Source organism: Geotrypetes seraphini, chromosome 4 (genome assembly GCF_902459505.1).
Source record: "Geotrypetes seraphini chromosome 4, aGeoSer1.1, whole genome shotgun sequence".
NCBI classification, from domain to species: domain Eukaryota; kingdom Metazoa; phylum Chordata; class Amphibia; order Gymnophiona; family Dermophiidae; genus Geotrypetes; species Geotrypetes seraphini.
In genome coordinates, this window is record NC_047087.1 from 39,428,154 (window position 1) to 39,454,809 (window position 26,656).

Genomic DNA, 26,656 nt, shown 5'->3' on the forward strand with positions numbered 1-26,656 from the left:
CAAAAGGGAATGAAGATGATTGGAAACTGTGATAGTTTTTACTAAATGTAAAGGGGGTGATATGAGACGAGCTATGTGTCAAAGGCGTCTTGAAACAGAAAGGTTTTTAAAATTTTCTTAAAAGATAGAAGGTCTTTTTCGATTCTGATATAGTTTGGTATGGAGTTCCATAGTGTAGGGGCCATAACGGAAAATATATCATTTCTTCTTGTGCCGATAATTTTCAATGAAGGAATTGATAAAAGGTTAGAAGAGGATGAACGCAGTGAACGTGAGGTGTTGTATGGAATAATCATTTTTGATATGAATTGTGGTTCATTGAAAGTTAATGTTTTATATACTAGAAATATAATTTTAAATGTAATTCGGTGGGAAATGGGAAGCCAGTGTGATTTAATCAGTAAAGGTGTGACATGGTCGTATTTTTTTGCTTTATGAATTAATTTTATTGCAATATTTTGAATTATCTGAAGTTGTCTTTTTTCTTTCTGAGTTATATTGATTAAGAGTGAATTGCAGTAGTCAATTTTAGAAATGATCAGAGAATGGACCAGAATATTAACTGACTTAGGTTCTAAGAATGTGGAAATTGAGCGGATAAGACGTAATCTGTAAAAGCATGATTTGACTATTTCACTGATATGATTGTGGAATGATAAGTCTACATCAACAATTACACCAAGGATTTTTAAATGAGGTACTGTCAAGGATGAATGGTGAAATTGGTGTTAGGTTTCCTTTCCAAGTGAAAAACATGGTTTTTGATTTTTGGATGTTTAGTGCTAGTTTATTAGTGTTACCACCTCCTTTTTCCCTGTACTGCCTTCACTAACACCAAACAATACAGGGTGTATAATTTTGTCACACCTCCAGTCTAATTACTTAATTCTTAGATTCTTATGCAAAACTGGGTTATGATTCAATTCCCTAAAAAACAAATGTTCCCATCTTAATCTTTTACCTTTAAGTTATAAATGCAGTAAAATGATTGTTACAGTGGTCTAGATAAAAGTTTGATTAATATCAGGAAATGGATAGGTTACAGGGCTCCTTTTACGAAGGTGTGCTAAGCGTTTTAGCGCACGCTAGCCGAAAATCTAAATCCTGCTCAAAAGGAGGCTGTAGCGGCTAGCGCGCGCTGTTCCGCGTGTTAAGGCCCTAACGCGCCTTCGTAAAAGCAGCTGTACTAAGGAAACTACTGTTTAACTCGGTGCTTCCTAACTGTCCTTTCAGCATACCCAACTAGTCGTGCTTTCAGGATTGCCACAATGAATATGCATATGAGAGTTTTACATACACTGGATTACCAAGAGATTTAAATCTGTCTCATTCATATCCATTATGGATATCCTGTAAATCAGACTGCTTCCAAGACAGTGTCAAGAATCTAGTTATTCACAAAAACCCAAATCATTAATGGTCCCCCTCTCATTTTTTTTTTCATTCAACAAATTCAGTAATTTCCACATCACACTATTTTTGCAAAGATTCACCAGCTACCAGTACAATACAAAGCTAAATTGAAAACACTATGTCTGACCTTCAAGGCCTTCAAAGGAAATTTCCCAGAGTACTCGAAACCGGATCTCCGTCTACAAAACTTCAAGGTCATTAAAGTCCTCCCATGGAGTATCCCTAACCACACCCTCTCCAAAGGACATCACACAATGTGATACCCGCTAGCAAGTCTTCTCCGGAGTAGCCCCCACATCCTGAAAAGTGTTGCTTTAGTAAGGACTGAGAAGAGAGGGCATTGCCTGAAGCGATAAGGGGGCAGAGAGAAGAAAATGATTGATCTCTTCTGCAAGCAACTCGCGAGTTGAAATCTAGAAACATGAAGGCAGATAGGCCAAATGGCCCATTCAGTCTGCCCACCCACAGGATCCAGTATCTCTTCCTCTCCCTAAGAGATCCCATGTGCCTGTCTCACACTTTAACTCAGACACCGTCCGGAGTTTCCTTTCAAATGAGTTTTGCCTCATGCGCATTTATTCTGTGTAGTTATCTAAACGTTTCTATCATATTTATAATTTATTTATTTTAAGAATTTCTATACCGTTTAAGGCCTAAACAGTTTACATAGTGTTACATCTTCTGTAATAAAACCCTTACCCGCGCATGCGCTGATGAAACGGCGTGATCCCTGCCGCCGTGATTTCTGCTTCCATGCTGAAATTGATTTGAGGCATGTGGGGCAGCTTGCGGCGCGTGGAGCAGAAGAAGGAGAATGTGACTGTTTTGTTTGGCAGTTTCCGCATGTGCAGTAGAGCATGCAGCTGTTTCCCCATCAGTAGGAGCCTGTGGCGGTTTAAACATTGCCTTTCTTCCACGACGCTGCCACCCCGAAACCACTGCAGACCACCACAAAAACTGGGTAAAAGGTAAAATGAAGGGAGAAGGGCTACTGCTGGACAGGGGGAGCAGGGAAGGGGTGCAGCTGGACAGGGGGAAGGTAAAAGGAAGGGAGAAGGGCTGCTGCTGGATAGGGGGAGCAGGGAAGAGGTGCTGCTGGACGGGGGAAGGTAAAAGGAAGGAGAAGGGCTACTGCTGGACAGGGGGAGCAGGGAAGAGGTGTTGCTGGACAGGGAGAAGGGCTGCTGCTGGACAGGGAGCAGGAAAAAGGTGCTGCTGGACACAGGGGAGGTAAAAGGAAGGAAGAAAGGCTGCTGCTGGACAGGGGGAGCAGGGACAAGGTGCTGCTGGACACGGGGGAGGTAAAAGGAAGGGAGAAGGGCTACTACTGGACAGGGGGAGCAGGCAAGGGGTAGTGGTGGACAGCCAAGGAAAGAGAGAGACAGAAAGAAAGAAAGACGCACACACACATCTATTCTAGCACCTATTGTAGTTAATGTTACGGGCTTAAAGACTAGTACATAATTGTAAAACAAAATAAAAATGGGTAAACATAAATAAGCAAATTCTAGGGAAATCAGCAGTAAAAAAGTCAAAGCCAAAAAAAGCTCTGTACAGTCAATTGTAAAAGAGGTTCTTAAAAGCCAGCAATCATGAGGAATCAATAGCTAGAAAAAGGCAAATCTCCCCTCTCTCACCTTTCCTCCAAGAAAGACATGGGGGAAGCCACTGCTTGCCCTGTATCGGTAGCATGGAATATTGCTACTCCTTGGATTTTGGCCAGGTACTACTGGGCTTGATGGACCATTGGTCTGACCCAGTAAGGCTATTCTTATGTTCTTATCCGTAAGGACTTTCAATAATATAACCCACAAAAAGAACAGTATAGATACACTAAACAAAACAAAAAACTTCCTATAATAGTATATTGTTACTGGGAGGGGCACGCGAGCCAAATGACACAAATTCAAAACACTGGACTGAAGGTGCAATTAAATAAATATGATAAATTAAACTAATAAATTAAGCTGATAAGTTGTAAAAGTCCTCAGTATTCACTCCTCTTTAATCAGGATAAGCCTGTAAATGATTATTGCACATTGGCAGTGATTATGGTGCTAACTTCTAACAAATTAAGATTTAGAACTATTACTTAAAAAAGAAAAACAAGAAAAAGAAAAAAAGAACAAACAAAATTAGAGCACTTTTTCACTGGATTTTATACAGTTGTTTAAAGTCCGCAGATGTTTTACACATGAGCACCCCGTTGGGTAACATTTGCTCCCAACTCTTATTACAGGGTTGTCCTGATTAAGAGGAGTGATTTCAACAGGAAAGAGGATTATCATGGATCAGAGAAGGTTATCATGCTGCTGTACCGGGCCATGGTGTGCCCTCACCTAGAGTACTACGTCCAGCACTGGTCGCCGTACATGAAGAAGGGCACGGTACTACTCGAAAGGGTCCAGAGAAGAGCGACTAAAATGGTTAAGGGGCTGGAGGAGTTGCCGTACATTGAGAGATTAGAGAAACTGGGCCTCTTCTCCCTCGAACAGAGGAGATTGAGAGGGGACATGATCGAAACATTCAATGTACTGAAGGGGATAGACTTAGTAGATAAGGACAGGTTGTTCACCCTCTCCAAGGTAGGGAGAACAAGAGGGCAGTCGCTAAAATTGAAAAGGGATAGATTCCGTACAAACGTAAGGAAGTTCTTTTTCACCCAGAGAGTGGTAGAAAACTGGAACACTCTTTCGGAGTATGTGATAGAGGAAAACAACCTCCAGGGATTCAAGACAAAGTTAGACAAGTTTCTGCTGAATCAGAACGTACGCAAGTAGGGCTAGTCTCAGTTAGGGCGCTGGTCTTTGACCAGAGGGCCGCCACGTGAGCGGACTGCTGGGCACAATGGACCACGGATCTGACCCAGCAGTGGCAATTCTTATGTTAAGGTAAGAACCTAATCCTTCCTTACACACAGAGCAGGCCTTCTTGTATGGTTGTTTCTGTTCATTAGCTTTCCCAGGAGATTCATTTGGGTGGAACAGAGGCTGCAACATTTGGAGCAGCTATAAATATACTGTACATCAGCATTTGTGCACTATTGGAACTGGATCTGGGAGCCTGTGTCGTAGAATCATGAAGGCACCATTGTTAAAGAATTGAGTCCCAAAAGTCGGTCATTCCTCTATATTGCCTTTACATTTTGAGAATGCAGAAAGAAATTTAATTTTCTAATTTGTTGTGTGGGGTAGAATTTGTCATCGTGCTTCAAGAATTGTTTCCAGCCATCATTAGCAGTCCTTGATCAGTTATTCTTCTGTAGCCAAAATATTTTTTTTCCAGATATGATAAGTTGGAGCAAGATGATTGTGTATTTTCCAGCAAGCACTTTAGCACACTAGTAGTGTTTCCTGTAACAGATTACCAACAAGTCAAATGTGCTTTGAAAATATTTATTCTTCTTTAGGACATTCTGAAACCTGTAGACTGTACCTATCACAAACTATACTCTTAGGTATCATGCATTTGTGTGTTCTGAGCAGAGTTTAATTTGTTTAGATTAACGAGCACCTCTTTGGTGAAATAATTTAATTTAGGCTATATGCAGCTAAATAAAGGGAATAAAGGAGCACAGCTAAACATAGCTGTTGGCCTTCACAAGGCCATAAATTGTCATAAATACACTTGTCCAAGTAGTAATCAAATCTCAATCCCAAGTATGTTTCACCAAGGCCAACTATAGTTAATTTAAGTGAAATGTAGTTAGATCTTCTGTGGAAGGTACTTATAGGGCTCCTTTTCCTAAGCTGTGATAGCGGTTTTAGCGTGCGCAGAATTGCCGCCTGTGCTAGACGCTAATGCCAGCATTGAGCTGGCGTTAGTTCTAGCCACGTAGCACGGGTTTAGCGCACGCTAAAATTCTGCGCGCGCTATAAACACTATCACAGTTTAGTAAAAGGAGCCCATAATTATTTGTTTTGGGATTTTTTTCCATTGTGTCTTTCTAAATTTATTCATCTTGCCAAAAAGCCTAAGATTGAACAATTTGGTATAATAGTAGGGATGCAAATGTTTAACTGCAACTGTATAAGGATGTTTAAGGTTTTGGGATATTTTAATCCTTTCAGTTTTGCTGTGGCTAGGGTAAAAAGCATTAGTATGATTTCTTTGAGGACAAGTTGCCACATAAGGGGATGACATCAAAAAGGGCTTTTTCAGGCATTCTCTAGACTTTTTTTCTAGAAAATTATCTATCATTTAAGCCATAAGAACAAAAGTAGTGCCTCTGCTGGGTCAGACCAGAGGTCCATCGCACCCAGCAGTCTGCTTACGCGGTGGCCCATTAGGTCCAGGACCTGTATAATAATCCTCTATCTATACCCTTCTATCCCATTTTCCTTCAGGAAATCATCTAATCCCTTCTTGAAACCCAATAGCGTACTCTGTCCTATCACACCCTCTGGAAGCGCATTCCAGGTGTCCACCACCTTTTGGGTGAAGAAGAACTTCTAGCATTAGTTCTGAATATGTCCCCTCTCAATTTTTACGAATACCCTCTCGTTCTTGTAGTTTTCGAAAGTTTGAAGAATCTGTCCCTCTCCACTTTCTCTATGCCCTCCATGATCTTGTAAGTCTCTATCATGTCCCCTCTAAGCCTCCTCTTTTCCAGGGAAAAGAGCCCCAGTTTCTCTAATCTTTCAGCGTATGAAAGGTTTTCCATACCTTTTATCAAGCGTGTTGCTCATTTCTGAACCCTCTCGAGCATCGCCCGATACAACGGCAGGATAACGTCCTTCGTTCTGGTTGTAATACCTTTCTTGATAATACCTAGCATTCTGTTCGCCTTCTTAGAAGCCGCTGAACACTGTGCCGACGGCTTCATTGTTTTGTTCACTAGTACCCCTAAGTCCTTCTCTTGGCTAATTTCCCCCATTACCAGCCCTCCCATCGTATAGCTGTACATCGGGTTTCTGTTTCCTACATGTAAGACTTTACATTTCTCTACATTAAAATTCATCTGCCATTTATTCGCCCACTCTCCCAGCTTGTTCAGGTCCCTTTATAAATCTTCACAATCCTCCTTAGTCCTAACCCCACTAAAAAGTTTTGTGTCATCTGCAAATTTTATAACTTCACACTTCATCCCTGTGTCTAGGTCATTAATAAATATATTGAACAGCAGCGGTCCGAGTACCAACCCCTGCGGAACACCACTCGTAACCCTTCTCCAGTCCGAGTAGTGGCCCTTCATTCCTACCCTTTGCTTCCTGCCCACCAACCAATTTTTGATCCATCTATGTACGTCTCCTTCCACCCCATGGTTCTTCAGTTTCCGTAATAGGCGTTCATGAGGTACCTTGTCGAAGGCTTTTTGGAAATCCAAGTATACGATGTCTACAGGGGCCCCTTCGTCCATTTGTTTGTTAATTCCATCGAAGAAGTGCAGTAAGTTCGTTACGCACGATCTTCCCTTGCAGAAGCCATGTTGGCTTGTTTTCATCAGTTTGTTCCTTTCTAGATGCTCATCGATGCTGTCTTTTATCAGCGCTTCTGCCATCTTACCCGGGACCGAGGTCAGACTCGATCCTTTTTTTAAAGATGGGTGTAATATTTGCTATCTTCCAATCTTCTGAGATCACCCCTGTTTTTAGGGATAAATTACAAACCTGCGGTAGTAATTCCGCTACTTCTTTCTTTAGTTCTTTCAGTACCCTAGGTTGGATTCCGTCCGAGCCCAGAGATTTGTCAGTTTTTGACCTATCTATCTGCTTGAGTACGTCTTCGAGGCTTACCTCCAAGGATGTTAATTTTTCTGCTTGATCTCCTTTGAAGATTTTTTCAGGTTCCGGCACGTTGGATGTGTCCTCTTTTGTGTCCTCAGAGATCCAGCGGAGAGGCGCGTGGGAGTCCTGCTCCGCCCCTCTCCCCGACAAACACTAATAGCTTAGAAAACCACAAACTTCACAAAAAAAAAAAATGTCAATGCATACGCCGAATCTCATCCTAGTCATCATACTAACTGCCACATTTATAGCAAAATGGAAAACAGCAGGATACCAAATCCGCACCATCCCTATCCTAACAACAACACACAGACCTGTTCAACACAACAGAATACTCCACACCCCTAGAACACTAACTCCATGTCCACTATCCAGCCAAGCTAGCATTCCCACAACCTGGGGAAAAAGACCTCCACCAAGGCCCAGCACAATCACACAAAAATACCAAACTTCACTGAGAACTATCATCAACACAACCACCACCCCCACCACAAAATTCACTACGATAGCTTGCGCATATATGAACATCAGATCCATTAGCCCAAAGGCAGAATTAATCAAGGACTGGCTGATCAAAGATAATCTAGGATGCCTCTTCCTAACTGAAACATGGCTCACCTCGGATTCAGACCCAAGCATTACAGAATCCTGCCCCAAAGGATATAAACTAGAATTAGTATGTAGAGAAAACAAAAGAGGAGGAGGTTTAGCAATCATAATAAAAAACAATCTCAACATCGAAGTCCTAAACAAGTACTCCACCCCTCACCTAGACCTGCTAGCCTGCCAAATATCTGACAAATCACTAACTGGAAATCTGAACTGTCTTCTTTGCTACATTACTCCAGGTAAATGGAACACCTCAAAACAAGACCTTGAAGAATTCATCTTCCAGAACTCTCTCTCCTCCACACATAACCTGATCCTTGGAGACTTAAATCTCCACTTAGAAGATCAATCATCCAAACAAGCAACAGATATACTCTCATACCTCGATCACCTATCCTACCAAATTCTCAACCCAGAACCCACACACGAAAAAGGACATCAACTTGATATAGTAGCTTACTCACCTCCAAACCAAAACACACAAAATATTCACATCTCAAATGGGTCCTGGCACCCTACCCTCTGGTCAGACCACTACAAATATTCATTCTCTATCAACTGGGCTCAAAATAACAGCAAACCCATCCCAAAAAAATCGCACATCAAGATCAGACCGAAAATCGAACCCACCACATTCTGGAACACAGTCGACCCAGAAATAGACCCCAACAACCCCAAAGACTTCATAAACAGTTGGCGGACCCTCAGTGAAACTACATTAAACGAACTAGCTCCAATAAAAAACAAAAACAAAATAGACAGACCATCCAACAAATGGTTCGACGACGAACTCTTACAACTAAAAAGGAAATGCAGACAACTAGAAAGGTCATGGAAAAAACAGAAACTCAATCATACCAAAGATAAATGGAAAATCCAAATCAAACTATACAATACCAAACTAAAAGAAAAACGAAAAAACTTCTACTCTAAACTCATCGGCACCGAAAAACCAGACACTAAAAAACTTTTCGACATCGTAAGAAACCTCACCGACACCAAACCATGTCTCGCCACCCAAGGAAACCAAACTCCCACAGCCACCCAATTAGCGGACCATTTCAAACACAAAATCATCACAACCAGATCCACATTCAACAATTCACGAATCAACTTAGAAGAAATACAAATCAACCCCACAATAGATGAAGCAATCCCAGCAGACAGGATCTGGACAACCTTCCCAAAGATACAATGGTCAGACGTAGACAGACTTTACAAAAAATACAGCAAATCATCATGTGACCTGAACAATTGTCCCCCATACTTACTAACTACAGCCTCCACCAAATTTAAAGCCAACCTCACACTATGGCTTCAAACTACACTAAGGGAAGGTCATTACCCACCGGAACTAGGAGAAATCATAATTACTCCTATCCTAAAAGATCCCAAAGGTCCTATAGACAATCCTACAAACTATAGACCAATCGCCTCAATCCCTCTATATATCAAACTAACAGAAGGCCTAGTCGCACAATATCTCTCCAATTTCCTTGAAAACCATCATATACTACATCCATCCCAATCTGGATTCAGATCTAACCATAGCACAGAAACCCTACTGATATCACTACTAGACACAGCCCGACAACACCTTAGCAAAGGAATCAAACTACTTCTCATTCAACTCGATCTCTCTGCTGCATTTGACCTGGTTGACCACCCCACACTACTCCAGACATTAGATGCAATTGGAATCTCGGGTAAGGTTTACAACTGGTTCCAAGGCTTCCTCAAAACACGAACATACAGAGTCAAGTCAAAAGAGCATCTATCCGACCCATGGTCAAACCCATGCGGAGTACCACAAGGATCACCATTATCTCCTATATTATTCAACCTCTTCATAGCATCCCTCGGCAACACCCTAGATGCCCTAAACACAATATCATTTAGCTATGCGGATGATATAACAATCCTCATCCCCTTCAACATACAAGACCCCCTATCCACAAACCACCTGAATATAATAATGGAAACGGTAGAAAAATGGATGTCAAGTCATAAACTGAAACTGAACTCGGAAAAAACTAAATTCCTACTATTAGAGAAGGAAAAAAAACCATCGTGCACAGAACTGGAATTAAACACAATCAAGTACCCAATGCAAAGCACACTCAAGATCCTAGGAATTCAACTAGACAGAAATTGCACAATGCAGTCCCAAATCCACAAAATCATCCAAAGAGCATTTTTCACAATGCGTAACCTAAGAAAAATAAGAAAATTCTTCATCAAAGATCAATACAAGATAGTAGTACAATCCCTAGTACTAAGCATAGTAGACTACTGCAACAGCCTATACCTATCATGCCCAAACTACATGATAAAACAATTACAAACTGTTCAGAACACGGCCCTCAGACTCATCTACTCCCTCAGCAAATTTGACCACATCACCAACGCTTACCTTGAATCACACTGGCTACCAATAAAAGCAAGATCCCAGTTCAAATTCTACTGTCTACTATACAAAGTAACACACGGAACAGCACCCAGCTACCTAAACAAAAGTCTACACCGTAATCTCTCACACAGAATAAGGAGAACTCAAAAACTATTCGCTTACCCTCCTCTCAAAGGTATAAGACGCAAGAAAATATATGACAGCCTTTTAGCTACACAGGCAGCAAAAATTGACACAACCATCTCCAATCTACTGATCAATTCAATAGACATAAAGGAATTCCGAAAAGAAATCAAAACTCATCTCTTCAAAAAATACTTTCCTTCATCTTAACCTCTACATAGCACCAGAAAATACACACACGAACACCACCACCATAACTATACCTAAACATTGTACAACTCACTTCAACAACCTACTATTTATCTACTATATGCTCTAAATGCTTCCTGGAAACGTCCAGACTAATCAATTGTAACTTGATACTTTCCTGATTCTATATACTGTATTATTCCAGAAATTATACAGTCTCTTAATTTGTAATCCGCTTAGAACCGCAAGGCACAAGCGGAATAGAAATCTGTAATGTAATGTAATGTAATGTAAATACTGACGAAAAGAACCTGTTTAGTCTATTCACCACTTCTTCTTCCTCCTTCACCACTCCCTTCCTATCTCCTTCATCCAGCGGTCCCACCTCCTCCCTTGCCGGCTGCTTCCCTTATCCATATCTGAAGAACGGTTTGAAATTTTGTGCTTCCCTGGCTAGCCTCTCTTTTATTTGCTCTTCTAACTACTCGGTGACATTCTTTTTGATGCTTCCTGTGCTATTTCCAGTTTTCCCTGGTTATGTCCTTTTTCCACATCCGGAAAGATTTTTTTCTTATCTCCTATCGCTTTCTTCACTTCTTTAGTTATCCACGCCGGGTCTTTTGTTATTTTAGTAATGTCATCCCAAAAATATTTTTTTTAGTTGAAGGTTGAAAGAGTTTTTGTCACCTCAAAATCTTTGAACTTTATTGCAAGCATTGATTTTAGCAGTCTTTGATTATTGCAATGTTCCGTTCTTGGGTCTCCCAAAGAATGTTATAACTGCTTTACAGAAAGCTCAGAATGCAGCTGTAGGGATTCTGACCGGTCTTATCCTTTTTCTCATTTACTTCACTTTTAAAAGAACTGCCCTGGCTTCTGATTTTGTTTTTGGGTTCAGTCTAAAGTTTTTTTTATTTAATTATTAAGACATTAAAGATTCTCTTTAGGTCACCAATATCGGCAGCCACCTAAAAAGTGGCTGCTGATCACGTGTCAATCACATGATGGCGCCCTATAGAAAAGGTGCCTCCGTGAAAGATAGGCACCAGAAATGTAGGCCAGGGTTTTTTGGGCTTTCATTTCCAATGCCTATCTTTATCGTGAATCGCGCCTACCATGTTTCCTCGAAAATATGACAGTATCATATATTAATTTGAGGCTGAAAAAATGCACTAGGTCTTATTTTTGGGGTAGGGCTTATTTTTTTCATATGCATGATCAACTCTCCCTTCCTCTCCTTCACCCCAATTTTTCCTCTTTCCTTTCTCTCCCCCACATGTGCAGCACCTTTCCTCCACTTCCCCCATCCCTTTGTGCAGCAGAACCCTTGCCCAGCTTCTATCCTTCCCTTCCTCCCATCCCCCTGTGCAGCAGAACCCCTGAGCACTCCCCACCACGCAGCCGAACCCCTGCTGATCCTTCCATCCCATCCAAACCCCACCGACCGCAAGCCCTACATACCTCCCTCCAGAGCATCGTCAGGCTGGCAGCATACTAAACAAGCTGCATCGCAGCCTTCTCCGCCAGGGAATTCCCTCTGCTGCATTACTGATGACATCATCAGTATTTTCAGGGTAGGTCTTATTTTTGGGAGAACATGGTACATAGGTAGAATTCTGGCGTCGTATTTAGGCGTCAGTAGGCACTTTAACGGTGCCATGTTTTGCCATTTTGCATGGCATTTGTTACTTAGGCACCAGTAAAGCATTTAACAGTGCTTAAATTTAGGCATCATTTCTATAATTTCCCCCTAAATGATGAAGTGTCATCGGCCCTTGCTTCTGCTTTTAGAAGATATCAACCAATTCATGCTTTGAGGTCTGTTGACAAATTATTGCTTGATGTACCAACTTTTAGACAGATTAAATTGGTTCAAGTTGATGGAGTACAGCTTTGGAATGCCCTTCCATATGAGTTGAGATGTGCAAGTCCTGTCTTGCAGTTTAGAAAATTGTTGAAAGCACACTCATGTTTACTGTATATAGTTGTGAGGATATAGTGATGGTGCTTTGAATGTTACAGTACAGTATATTTGATGTATTTTACTGAATTTTTTTTTTTATGTTTGTTAGTGTGTGTAATTATTTTATATATGTTTTAATATTGTACATAGCCTTGAATTGTAAGGCAGTGTGGATTATAAATATTTTAAATAAATTCTCAATTTTGGCACCATTGGCTGATAATTTGCCTATCCACAGAAAACACTGCTTAGAAGTAACCTACTTTTGTGTTTTCTAAGTGAAATTCTTTCTTTCTCAGGGAGTTGACCGCATTGACTTGCCAGGCTTGAAGAGTCTGCGTACAGCCCGCATTCTTCAGGCAGGCATGGTTCTAACCATTGAGCCAGGCATTTACTTCATTGATCACTTGCTGGACCAAGCCCTGGCAGACCCTACGCAATCCTGCTACATTAATAATGACGTATTGCAGCGCTTCCGTAATTTTGGTGGGGTAAGTTCTCTACACTCAGTAGATGGTGAGGGGGAGGGGGTTAGCACATCTCTACACTCAGTAAAGATATTGTATAGTTGGGCCAGGCTGGTCACTCAGAGTGTGATTTTATGAAAGAAGTATTTTTGCATGTATATGCATGTAAAAAAGCCTTTCAGAAAATTATCCTGCACCTACAAATACACACAATGACAGAAACTTGCATACTGATATTTTCTTTTGGTATAGGTATGTTCTGGGGCAAAGTCTGAGTGAAATGCAGCTGGAGACATAATTTACACATGAACTTTATAAAAAAAAATTTTTTTAATGTATTGTACTTGCATATATTTATCCATACTCTTGAGCTGGCATTTATATACATGGCTTCGTTATAACTGCAATTTCAGTAAATATATGTTCCTGTTTATAAACCATAACAAAACGAGCCTCCCTAGCCCCAAGAAGGAAAACTGTGTGCAGGGGAAGAGACTGCCCGCGCAGGCAATTAGAGTACTGGAGTACTCAATTGAAATAAATAAATACCGTATTTTCACGCAAATAACACGCACCCGTATAAAACGCGCACACGAATATAGCGCGCAGAAATCACGATGATTTGCACAAAAACTTTGATATACCGCGCTCACGGGTATACCGCGCATGCTGCCCGACGCTCCTTTCGCCCGCCCTGACTTTCCGTGCGCTGTCCCGACTCTCCGTTCACCCCCCCTGACTTCCGTGCACTGTCCCCCCTTGAAGGTCTGTCCCCATCCTGAAAGCCTGATGCCCCCCCCCCCGACGTCCGATACATCCCTCCCCCCCCCCCGAAGGACCGCCGACTCCCCAACAATATCGGGCCAGGAGGGAGCCCAAATCCTCCTGGCCACGGCGACCCCCTAACCCCACCCCGCACTACATTACGGGCAGGAGGGATCCCAGGCCCTCCTGCCCTCGACGCAAACCCCCCTCCCCCCCAAGAACCTCCGACCGCCCCCCAGCCGACCCGCGATCCCCCTGGCGACCCCCACGCCCCCCCCACCCCCCTTCCCCGTACCTTTGGTAGTTGGGCCAGAAGGGAGCCCAAACCCTCCTGGCCACGGCGACCCCCCTAACCCCACCCCGCACTACATTACGGGCAGGAGGGATCCCAGGCCCTCCTGCCCTCGACGCAAACCCCCCTCCCCCCCAAGAACCTCCGACCGCCCCCCAGCCGACCCGCGATCCCCCTGGCGACCCCCACGACCCCCCCACCCCCCTTACACCGCCGACTTCCCGACAATATCGGGCCAGAAGGGAGCCCAAACCCTCCTGGCCACGGCGACCCCCTAACCCCACACCGCACTACATTACGGGCAGGAGGGATCCCAGGCCCTCCTGCCCTCGACGCAAACCCCCCTCCCCCCCAAGAACCTCCGACCGCCTCCCAGCCGACCCGCGATCCCCCTGGCGACCCCCACGACCCCCCCACCCCCCTTCCCCGTACCTTTGGTAGTTGGGCCAGAAGGGAGCCCAAACCCTCCTGGCCACGGCGACCCCCTAACCCCACCCCGCACTACATTACGGGCAGGAGGGATCCCAGGCCCTCCTGCCCTCGACGCAAACCCCCCTCCCCCCCAAGAACCTCCGACCGCCCCCCAGCCGACCCGCGATCCCCCTGGCGACCCCCACGACCCCCCCACCCCCCTTCCCCGTACCTTTAGTAGTTGGCCGGACAGACGGGAGCCAAACCCGCCTGTCCGGCAGGCAGCCAACGAAGGAATGAGGCCGGATTGGCCCATCCATCCTAAAGCTCCGCCTACTGGTGGGGCCTAAGGCGCGTGGGCCAATCAGAATAGGCCCTGGAGCCTTAGGTCCCACCTGGGGGCGCGGCCTGAGGCACATGGGCCCAACCCGACCATGTGCCTCAGGCAGGTTGGCAATAGTAGAAAATGGCCTGAGGTTGGTTGTGCGACTGAGGGCTCTCCTTATAAATTATTTATTTATTTCAATTGAGTACTCCAGTACTCTAATTGCCTGCGCGGGCAGTCTCTTCCCCTGCACACAGTTTTCCTTCTTGGGGCTAGGGAGGCTCGTTTTGTTATAGTTCTGTTTAGCTCCCTATTTTTTCGGGTTTGTTTTTTGATTCACCTGTTTATAAACCAACATAGGCACCTGTGGGTCTTTATAAAATAGACTAAAAGTTGGTGCCCGCTTTCCCTTCATGCATTGGCATTCTGTTATGAAATACCCCTTCAGTGGTTGTGCTTCTGCTGTGCCTGTGGTTCTAGTTCAGAACCTGAGTAAGGTTACCGCTCTCCAGGTTAGTTGGCGCTGGGGATGCTTCTCAGTCCGTTATCACGTAAAAGCAGTGGTTCTCAGCCTAGTCCCAGCATTGACTATCTAGATTGAACGTCAGCGGCAGGCAGCCAAAGCGCTGCTCACCATCGGCTAAATATGAGGCCCTATGTGCATTTATAAAATAGGCACCAAGAGCAGGGTGGATTTGATTAAATCAAATTGATTTAAATCGTAGTTTTCTGCAGAAAGAGTGTTTGCTGTGAAGAAGCATGTTATTGTCTGCAGACACAAATTCGCAGATTTGAGAAATGAAGAACCAAGATAGATAGAAAAATTACTTCTGATATTATGAATGGATTAATGAAATTCACTTACCAAAAAATTTAAACATAGCATGGATATACGGCCTCATGCTAAATAATTAAAAATGAATCCTTAATTCATGATAAATAACTTTTGGAATATAATGTATCTTAATTAGAAGACTAAATAGATTTTTTTCCTCAAAAAAGTATTTAAAACAATCCAATTTAAATTTTAAAAGTCTGATTTAAAATTTAAAAGTGCTTTTTTCTTTTTTAAAATCATTGATTTTTTTTTTCTTTTTTAAAATCACTGATTTTTTTTATTTATTTATTTATTTATTTTTTAAATAAACCCTGTCCACAACTATCCCCAGCACAAACGCTCTTGCCCAAATCCATTCTTATTCTGAGTCATGTTTAAATGTGTGCATGTAATCTGTGCATACATCACTACTCCTCCACCCAAACTGACACCCCCTCTCCCCAAGAATGTGTGCGTATAGTCTGTATAAAACATGTACGCTCTTGTCGTGAATATACTGTATATCAATACAGCTTTATAAGACCTGAGAGTAATGGTATAAAGTTAACACATATACCCAGATTCTATAAATGACATATAAACTGGCGCACTTCTAAATTTCGGTATGACCCTGAGATGCATGCACAACTAAATTGGGTTATGAGCAACTTAACATGGATAATTGAGTGCTAACGATCAATTATTGACTTTAATGGGCACCAATTAGAATTTGTACATGCATCTTGGCTATGTACTATTCTGTAACAGCCCTCCTGTCATATCTTTGCCATGAAACCTCCCTAGTCTAATTCAAATCTAGCCTTAAAGCCTTCTTAGCCAAAGATGCATATGATATGTTATAGTAGGATATTTTAGAATAACACATTGATTTAGCAGCCTGAACATGGACTTGCCCTCTCCTCATGTTATTTTTGCTTCCTTTCCTATCAAGACATTATCCCAGGACAAGCAGGCAGTTCATAGACAATGGCGCGAAAGACAAAGGCGCACCCAGACAATTGAGCGCAGCGCGGAGGTGCGCGCCGCTCAAAATTACTGTTTTAGGGGCTCCGACGGGGGGGTTTTGTTGGGGAACCCCCCACTTTACTTAATAGACATCGCGCCGGCGTTATGGGGGGTTTGGGGGGTTGTAACCCTCCACATTTTACTGTAAACTTAACTTTTTCCCTAAAAACAGGGAAAAAGTGAAGTTTTCAGTAAAATGTGGGGGGTTACAACTCCCCACACCCCCCACAACGCGGCGCGATGTCTATTAAGTAAAGTGGGGGGGTTCCCCCCACGCCCCATTGTCGGAGCCCTAAAAACATTAATTTTGAGCGGCGCGCACCTCCGCGCTGTGCTCAATTGTCTAGGCGCGCCTTTGTCCCGGCGCGCTTTTGACCTGACACCCAAGCAGGCAGGTATTCTCACTAGTGGGTGATGTCATCCAACGGAGCCCCGATGCGGACATCTCACAAGCACACTTGCTTGTAGAAACTTTTAGAAGTTTCGAGTTGCCCACACCGCGCATGCGCGAGTGCCTTCCCGCCCAATGCACCGGGCGTGTCTCCTCAGTTCTTTCTCTTCCGCGGAGCTGAGAAGTTTGCCTTTGAAACTCTCTGCGCGAAGTTCCTGTTTTGTAGTTTTATTTTATTTTTTTTTAATTTTGTTCGATTGTTCGACCGGGCAGGTCGCGTGGCCGTGGCCCCGCGGCTTCGACCTTGTGGCAGAGCTTTTTCGGCCTGTGTCCCGGCCTGTTACCGGTTTTAAAAAGTGTGTCAAGTGCCAGCGCACGATTTTGTTGACGGACCCGCATCGACGCTGTCTTTAGTGTCTCGGGCCTCAACACCTTCCGAAATCGTGCCAGCCTTGCTCCACGCTCACAGCATGTGCGTTTAAGCGTCGCTGTATTTTGTGGGAGTCACTGTTTGGCATGGAGGCATCCCCGGTACTGCCCTCTTTCCAGAGCGCCACGCCTTCGTCTTCCGATTCTACATCTTCGGCCTCGAGTCTGCTCAAGCCTGCCTCGTTCGTGCCGGTGTCGACCTCGACGCAGGCTGCGGTGCCTTCCGATGTCTCTTCAGGTCAGATAGCGCAGCCTCCTATCCCTCCAGTGGTGCTTAAGGTGCCCAAGGCCTCCAAATCCAAGCCCCCTGGCGGCCGACTGACCGACATCCGTGCAGGAGGTCCCATTTCTGATGTGCATCCCTCTTTGCCGGCGTCGTTTCATGCCTTGATGGAGAAGCGATTTGTCGAGCTCTTTACTAAAATTGGGCCGATGCTTCTCTCCCAGATCCAGCCTGGGCACGTGGAAGCCTCCCGCGAGGTCGAGCCGCCTCCGGTGCCTCCTCGGCGCCTCCTCGGCGCACACTCTCGCTGCTGGGAGCAGAGTCTCAGCGAGTGTCTGGTCTGGCTTCAGGGCATGTCTCGCAAGGAGCAGAGTCTTTGCCCATGCCACCTTTGGAGCCGATACCCTCGATCCATGGCTTGCCTGGTCCGGACCCTTCCTCGGCGAAGCCGGGCCTCGAACCTTGGGGAGCGCCTCGGGGGGCCTCATCTCAGCCTCTGATGCTTCGATCCACGGCCTCCAGTCCCATCTACTCGATGGCTGCCTCATCTGGGCGTCGCTCGCCTCGTCGCTCGAGGCCTGCTTCTCGACACAGCTCCGGTCGTCAATCGAGGCACTCCTCGAGACATTCATCGAGGCATTCATCGAGACACGCCTCGCCTCGTCGGAAGCAACCTTTCCGGGAGTTTACTCCGAAATACTCGCCCCCTCCTCCCATGCCGGAACTTGAAGACTACGGGGGTTCGTACTCTCCGTGCCGGTCCTCGGCTTCGGCGGACCAGGCCGCCTCATCGTCTTCGAGCCCGCCTCGAGGCCCATCTCTGGCGGACCATTTGTCATTCTCGTCCTTCCTGAGGCAGATGGCGATGGATCTGGATATCACCCTGGATTTGGGTTCCAAGTTCTAGAAGGAGTATCTGGAGACGATGCATCTTCCTCAACCTCCTGCCGAGTCTCTGCGCCTGCCTCTACACACAAGGAACCTCAACACGCCTCCTTGTCCTCTGTTTTGGACTACCTTTTGCACCTGTCTCGTTCTGGTCTCAAGTCTACACAGAGTCCATCTTAGTGCAATTGCTGCTTTTCACTAGCCTCTTCAAGGGAAACCTCTGTCTGCACATCCTGTGGTTTCCAGATTCATGAAAGGACTTTTCCATGTCAGTCCTCCCCTCAAACTGCCTCCGGTGGTTTGGGACCTCAGTGTTCTTTCTCAACTCATGAAGCCTCCATTTGAACCTCTTAGCAAGGCTCCTCTGAAATTTCTCACTTGGAAAGTGGTGCTTCTCATTGGCCTCACTTCTGCCCGTCGAGTGAGTGAACTTCATTGGTTGCGGATCCGCTCTTTACAGTGTTTCATCATGACAAGGTGGTCCTTCACACTCATCCCAAATTCCTCCCCAAGGTGGTCTCGGAATTTCATCTGAATCAATCCATTGTTCTTCCTGTGTTTTTTCCGAAGCCGCATTCTCATCCTGGAGAATCAGCTCTTCACACTCTGGACTGTAAGCGTGCTTTGGCTTTCTACTTGGAACGCACCAAGTCTCACAAAACTGCTCCTCAACTTTTCATCTCCTTTGATCCGAACAAGTTGGGACGCCCTGTCTCTAAGCGCACCATCTCCAACTGGATGGCTGCTTGTATCTCTTTCTGCTATGCCCGGGCTGGATTACCCCTTCACAGTAAAGTCACAGCCCATAAGGTCAGAGCGATGGCAGCCTCTGTAGCTTTCCTCAGATCGACACCGATTGAGGAGATTTGTAAAGCTGTCACGTGGTCCTCGGTTCATACCTTCACCTCACACTATTGTCTGGATACCTTCTCCAGACGGGATGGACAGTTTGGCCAAACAGTGTTACAAAATTTGTTCTCCTAAGTTGCCAACTCTCCTACCATCCCATTGTGGTAAGCTTGGAGGTCACCCACTAGTGAGAATACCTGCCTGCTTGACCTGGGATAAAGCAATGTTACTTACCGTAACAGTTGTTATCCAGGGACAGCAGGCAGCTATTCTCACGTCCCACCCGCCTCCCATGGGTTGGCTCGTCTACTAGGTATCTGAACTGAGGAGACACGCCCGGTGCATCGGGCGGGAAGGCACTCGCGCATGCACGGTGTGGGCAACTCGAAACTTCTAAAAGTTTCTACAAACAAGTGTGCTTGTGAGATGTCCGCATCGGGGCTCCATTGGATGACGTCACCCACTAGTGAGAATAGCTGCCTGCTGTCCCTGGATAACAACTGTTATGGTAAGTAACATTGCTTTGTAGTTCCTCCCCATGTCCTCTTATTTTGCCTTAACTGTATCCTCCTCAAGCTTAATTGTACACAGCTCAGATATTTGATTTGTGGTAGAAAATGATGCGGGGGGGAAAAATTGTCCCTGTCCCCGCTAACTCTGTCTGATCCTATCCACACAAGCCTTGAATAGTTATACTTGTGATTAAACTATAAAAAGAAACAATACTCTGTACAACTGTCATTTTATAAATCACAAATACAGAAAAAGAATTAACAAAACCCATCTTCTCTCACAATATTCTCTCCACTATCAGGAAAACTGAATGCTACATAGAAAATTCTTTTTTTTTTTTAATAAATCTTTATTGATTTTTCATACCTTCAACAATGCAATGCAACAAATACAACGTACAATGATACAATAAAAGCACATTTTAACATGCTCAGAATGTGTATGTTAACATGTGTATTTCCCCACCCACCCACCCAATAATCATTCAATAGAACATAAATACATATATTACCATAAAAACTTTACCCTATTTTAGATAATATCTTCCCACCCACCTCAAATATAAAAACTCAAAAATCAGATTATGACATAAATATCCCTCCCCCACCCTACCCTTGATATGTACCAAAATAAACAAAAACCTGAATCACAGAATTCACTTACTTATTATCAACTATAATGAGGTAACATAAGATGTCATTGGGCCCCATATGGAGCCACAAGCTGGGGAGATGTGTTCATGGGGGGGTTCCTTGCGAGATCAAAGCCTTCTATCGCTCCTGCAGAACAGTGAAAGGTTTTGTTCCCACACCGGCGGTAACTATATCAAATTTTTACCCGTTACTGTAGTTTTCCTGTGGTTGCTGTGTGTTGACTGCCTATCATATGTCTAAGTGGCTTGCAATTAAAAAAAAAAAAAAAAAAGCGGGGGGGGGGAGGGTTGTGTTAGGACATTGAGTAAAAGAGGGAGGGAATACAAGCGGTATAGTCTTTATATGCAGCCAGTCACACCAGGCCTACAGCCTATAGCCCAAATTAGTTATAAATGTCATAAAAAAAGTAATGTTTTAAGAAATGTACTGTTCCTTTTGTAAGAATAGCTATAGGAAGGAAAGCTCCAAGCTTTTTTGTCAGTGTGCCTTAGGCACACTGACAATATCCTAATATCCAGGTTTTTGGAAACTGTAGCTTTTCATCAACCTCTAACATTATCCTTTTGCCTTTTTCCCCTTCACCTCATCCCACATACTGGCAGCCTTAGGAGAGGCTTGTCATCTGTGAAGAATGATTCACTGCCATATGAACATCCTCCTCCCAAACCATAAGAATGTTGTTAAAAAAAAACATCTTGGCACCCTGAGAGGGAAACATTTGTGTGGTAGTGGCAGTAAATTCAAGGTTTCAGTCTTTAGTATATCCTGTTAGACTGGAAGCTCTTTGCAATACTGGTTCATTTGATTTGGCTTTTGTTGTGTTGTATGGTGCACTAGTTTGACACCCAGTATGGTTTTACCATGTGCTGGCCCTTAGCATCAAAAATTGGTCATTCCTCTAGAGTCTGATTTGCATCTTGTATATAAAAGACGGTAGTAAAGTTATACCAAGATCAACCCTAGCATTGCTAGTCTGAGAGGTTGCCTTGTTCTGACCTGACGCACAAGACTGCAGAGTTCTATTGTTATCCCAGGACAGGCAGGCAGCATATTCTCACATGTGGGTGACATCATCTACAGAACCCGGCATGAACCATCTAAAGTGAACTGTCACTAAGAAATTAGAAGACTGTCTGTACCACGCATGCACGTGTGCCAGCTCATGGGACCATCAGTTCTTTGTTTTCCATGGAACAGAGAATTCATATTTTGGTTTTCTCTTCACTTGCCTTTCGGCGTGTTTCATATGCGTTTAATTTATGTGTGTATTATTTGTGTTTGCTTTGTGCCTTCTCATATTTTTCTTTCAATTATTTTATTCATCAGGAATGCTTTTAGGCCTGAGCCTCCCACTTCTTGCTGAGGAACTTCGTGTCGATGTTTTTTTCTCAGGATTTCTGACCTCCCGATAATTTTAGATTTTCAGGTCGGTTTTGAAGCGGCATTGAGAATGGCCGACTCCAACACTGAGGCTCCTCTTCACAGCCCTACTCCAGGGCCATCGACTTCAATCTTCCGCTCTACCTCGGCATTACCGCCATCAGGGGAACCGCGTAAGAAAGCTTAGAAGCACATATACCGTTCTTCTCCAATGCTGCTGCACCACAAGCCTCTTCTCCATCAAAGAAAAAATAAACTGCACATGCGCATTCTTTGCTGACTACTGCACAGGTGCATGTTCTGGTATCTGTGCAACAACGAGCGCACTTTGTGCTGCCTACTACACAAGCAGTATTTTCACAGCAGCATTTTGTGTTACCTACCACTCAAGCACTATCTCTATAGCATCCAGTACAATCTGTTCCACCAACCACAAAGGCGTTCCATTTCCAGCAATGGGTGCTATAGGTATTGTCTACCGTGCAGTCTCCTTATCTCCAAGATCATCTGAATCTGCTGCTGAGAAATGGGCTAGCCGGGCTACTGCAGTCGCACACTGTGCTAAATCCTGTCAACACACCCTTAGACTGAGTCCAAGCAAGGTGGTAAGCAAGAGTTTCACCCAGGATTGTTTTTAGTCTTTGATCCATGAGTTTTCATATTGGGACCTTCAGGAACCCCTGAGGAAGAAAATTTTGTCAAAACACAGACCGTGTTGGGTCCTTAGTCTCCAATGGTTTGGGTCCTAGGTATTTCTTCATGTGTATTATTGAATTGTATTTGTAATAAAGCTTGCATCTTGAACATCATCTCCTCCACAGGGTTTTTGTTCTCATCAGGCACTCTAAATATGACACCTTCGATGTAGCTTCTCACAGCTCAGCATGTCAATTGCTATGCACAGACAGGCTTGGCTCAGAATATCAGATCTAGATGCCATTGTTCAACACAATCTTTCTAATATACCCTGTAAAAGGAAAGAATTGTTTGGAAATCGCATAGAGGAGGTGACTGAAAAGACATACTGACTGACTGTATGACCACTCTGTCTTCCTCAAAAGCTCAACATTCTTAGCAACCTAAGCGATTTTCAAGCTCCAGCAAGCATTCCTCACATTATTCCAAAATGAAATACCGTCTTGACTCCTACATCTACACGAACATCTACCCAAGGGTGCCCGAGGAAGCATAGGCAACAGAAAACTCGTGCACCTACTCAAACTAAGCTGCAGCAGTCATTTTGACTCCTTCCTAGAGAGCTTAGCTGGTGTATCTCAGCCATCGCCTCAGATTCTCTTAATAGGAGACAGGCTCATCCATTACCAACAGTACTGGACCCTCATAACATCAGATCAATGGGTCCTCCAAGTGGTGGGTCTGGGCTATGCCCTTCATCTATAGAAGAAACCTCCAAACCATCTTCCAAGAGAGTCTCATTTCATCTCCCATCAGAGAGCCCTCCTTTACCAAGAACTCTCAGCCTTCCTCCTGCTCAACACAATAGAAAAGGTTCCGCTGCAGGAAAAGGGCCAGGGGTTCTATTTAAGGTACTTCATTATCCCAAAAAAGACTGGAGGCCTTTGCTCGACTTTAGACCTCCGTGTACTCAATCACTACCTGGTGAAAGAGAATTTTCAGATCCTCTCTTTGGAAACCCTGTTGCCTCTTTTGGAAAAGAACAACTGACCTTCTCATCTGAAAGATGTGTACACACATATTTCTATTGTCCCTGCTGACAAAATATACCTTCGCTTCTGTCTGGGAACTTACCACTTCCAGTATAGGGTCTCTCCCATTTTGGGCTGGCATCAGCACCTCAAATGCTCACCAAGTGCTCAGTGGTGATGGTGGCAGTGAAATGTCGCTCATGCAGTTTCCATGTTTTTCCTTACTTGGACGACTGGTTGATCAAAGCCTACACGCCCCAAAAGGCTCAGCAAGCTTTGAGTGCAACAATTCAACTTCTCGAACTCCTGGGATTTACAATCAATTATCTTAAATCCCACCTGGAGCCCACTCAGACTTTGGAGTTTATTGGAGCACTTCTGCAGAGACTTACCACACTACTTCTGCTCTGCCAGGAAGTCTCTTCTTATTACCACCTGATAGCAGGCCACATGTTACGACTTCTCGACCACATGGCCTACGAGGTATAGGTAGTTCATTTGTCCATCTTCACCTTAGGTATCCTCAGTGGGCACTGTCCTCCCAGTGGTCTCAAGCAGCTGGTCTCCTGTCCCAGCGTTTGTCAGTGACATTGCAGCTCAAAGACTCACTTCTATGGTAGATGCCTTCAACCAATCATTCCAGAGTTCTCATGTTTCAAATACCACCTCATCAAAAGATTTTGACTACAGATGCTTCCATATTAGGATGGGGAGCCCACTTAGATGGTCTCCACACCTAGGGCTATTAGCATCCTGCAGAAACGCATCTTCAAATCAATGTCCTGGAGCTACATGCTATTCGCAATGCTCTGTCCATGTTCTAGGATCGTCTTCTCAATCAAGTAATACTGGTTTCAACAGACAACCAAGTAGCCATGAACTATGTGAGCAAAAAGGGTGTAACAGGATCTCACCGCCTGTGCCAAGAGGTCATCCAGATCTGGTCCTGGGCCATTACTTTCAACATTTTCCTGAAAGCAGTTTACCTAGCAGGAAAACAGAATGTATAGGCTGACAAATTGAGCAAGATTTTACAACCGCACAAGTCACTTAACACTTTTGTCTTGCAACAGATCTTTGTGACTTGAGGGACCCCAGAAGTGGACCTATTCCCTTCCCCCTAGAATCACAAGCGCCCTCTTTTCTGCTTAAGGCTTCCAATTACCTAGAAATGGATGCTTTTCTACTCAATTGGTGAGACAAGTTTCTCTGTGCATTTCCTCTAGTTCCTCTAATCAGGAAAACATTACTCAAGCTTCTCCAGGAACCGGCCACCATTATACTCCTAGCACCTCCGTGGCCGCATCAACCATGGTTCCCTCTCCTCCTGCAATTGAGCAAATGGGATCCATTGGCTCTGCAAAGAGGGAGGAGATGGTATACATGAATGGAAGGGAGAGGAAGGAGATGGTGCATGTGGATAGATGGGAAGGGAAGACATGGAACAGTAGATACATTTGAGAAGAAAGCAGAAAAGTTGAATATTAAAAGTTAATGCCAAAGATTGGATGTAGAAATTTGTTTCCTTTAGACAAATCAGGGATAATGAGTATCAATATGGAAGTCAGAAAGACGTTTATATGCAGAAAAATGAACTGACTTCTATAGAAGATCTGTCTGAAGAGAGTGATCAATTGTATGTGTGTAAGATGCTCAGAGATATGAAGCTCCGAAGGGAAGGCTAAATAGCCACCCTGTAATAGGAATTCAACTTCCAGTCATTGTAACCTCATGTATCTTTGATCACTCTCTGAGACTTGATGTTAAATTATGTAGATCGTAAGGTTTATAGTAATTCAAAAATGCTGAGAAAAAATATTTTCTTCCTATATCAAAATATAAGGTGCAAAAATCACTGAGTAGTTTAGATGAAATACACTGTTCACTTAGCTTAAATATGCTTTGGGGGGACAGGGAGATATGGTGCTTTTTAAAAAAAACATAATAATAATTTATATTCCACATATCCTACAATTCTATGTGGATTACAAATTATTCAGGTACTTAAGCATTTTTCCCTCTCTGTCTTGATGGGCTTCTACTCTATCTAATGGATCTGGGGCAATGGGGGATTAAGTGACTTGCCCAAGGTCACAAGGAGCAGTGCGGGATTTGAACCCACAACCTCAGGGTGCCGAGGCTCTAGCCACTGCACCACACACTGCTTGGGGAGAGAGAAAGAAATGTTGCACATGATAATGGAGGGGAGGAAAGGAGAGATGTTGTATAGAGGGGAATAGAGAGGTTTGACCCAGGACACAAGGCTAGGGGAGAGAGAGTGTTGATAAACAGTGGGAAAGAAACAGAAATGTTGGATATGGCAGTGGAAGGGAAGGTACAGAGATAGAAGATGAACGGTGAGAGAGAAGAAAACGTCAAATGGACAAGAGACCCTGGTGAGCAAGCTAACAGAAGACAAACAGAAACCAAAGCCTGGGACCAACATGTTTTGAAAAATAAAATGACCAGACAACAAAAGGTAGAAAAATTAATTTTATTTTCTGTTTTGTGATTACAATGTCAGATTTTCAATGTGTATCCAAAGCTTGGTGTTAAGACAGCGAGCATAAGCTAGGACCTAACAGAGAGGAAAAATATTTTTTTGTTTTATTTGCACCACAGCACCAGTGTGGGATTGGAGAGGGCAAAGGGGTGTGGGTTGGGGAAGAGGCTACAAAATAAACCCACCAGGCTGTTTGAAAAAAAACAACAAAAAAACTGATTGGATGGGAAAGTGAATCGAATCGAAAAATCAATTCAATAGTAAGCCAAATCGAATCAAAAAATTTTCCCTGTATTGGGCAGTACTAGAAGGAAGTTCAATCAGAGACTGGGAAAAGATGATTAGAAAAATAAAACTTGATTTAATGATAGTACAGTACTCCCCTGAAATTCTCGGGAGTTTCGTTCTAGGAACCCCTATGAATTTCAAAAAATCACAAATATGGTTTTTCGCCTGTCAAGAGGCAGGAGAGGGCAGCAGAAAATCACTTGCAGTATGCTCCGACCGCCTCTTCCTGTTACTAAAGTCAGGCTACACCAATCAAGAGCTAGCGTGTCAAAGCAGCTCCTGATGGTGTAACCATGACTTTAGTATAAGGAAGTGGCGGTCTGAAAATACCACAAA

The 26,656-nt window shown here is 44.0% G+C and overlaps 1 protein-coding gene across 1 annotated transcript in view; it reads left to right on the forward strand.

Moving 5' to 3' along the window:
* Positions 1-26,656, forward strand: part of PEPD (peptidase D) — a 485,574-nt gene that overhangs the window by 438,227 nt on the left and 20,691 nt on the right. The window contains exon 14 of the mRNA XM_033941263.1: positions 12,733-12,924. Within this exon, the coding sequence (XP_033797154.1) occupies positions 12,733-12,924 (192 nt within the window). The remainder of the gene's footprint in view (positions 1-12,732; positions 12,925-26,656) is intronic.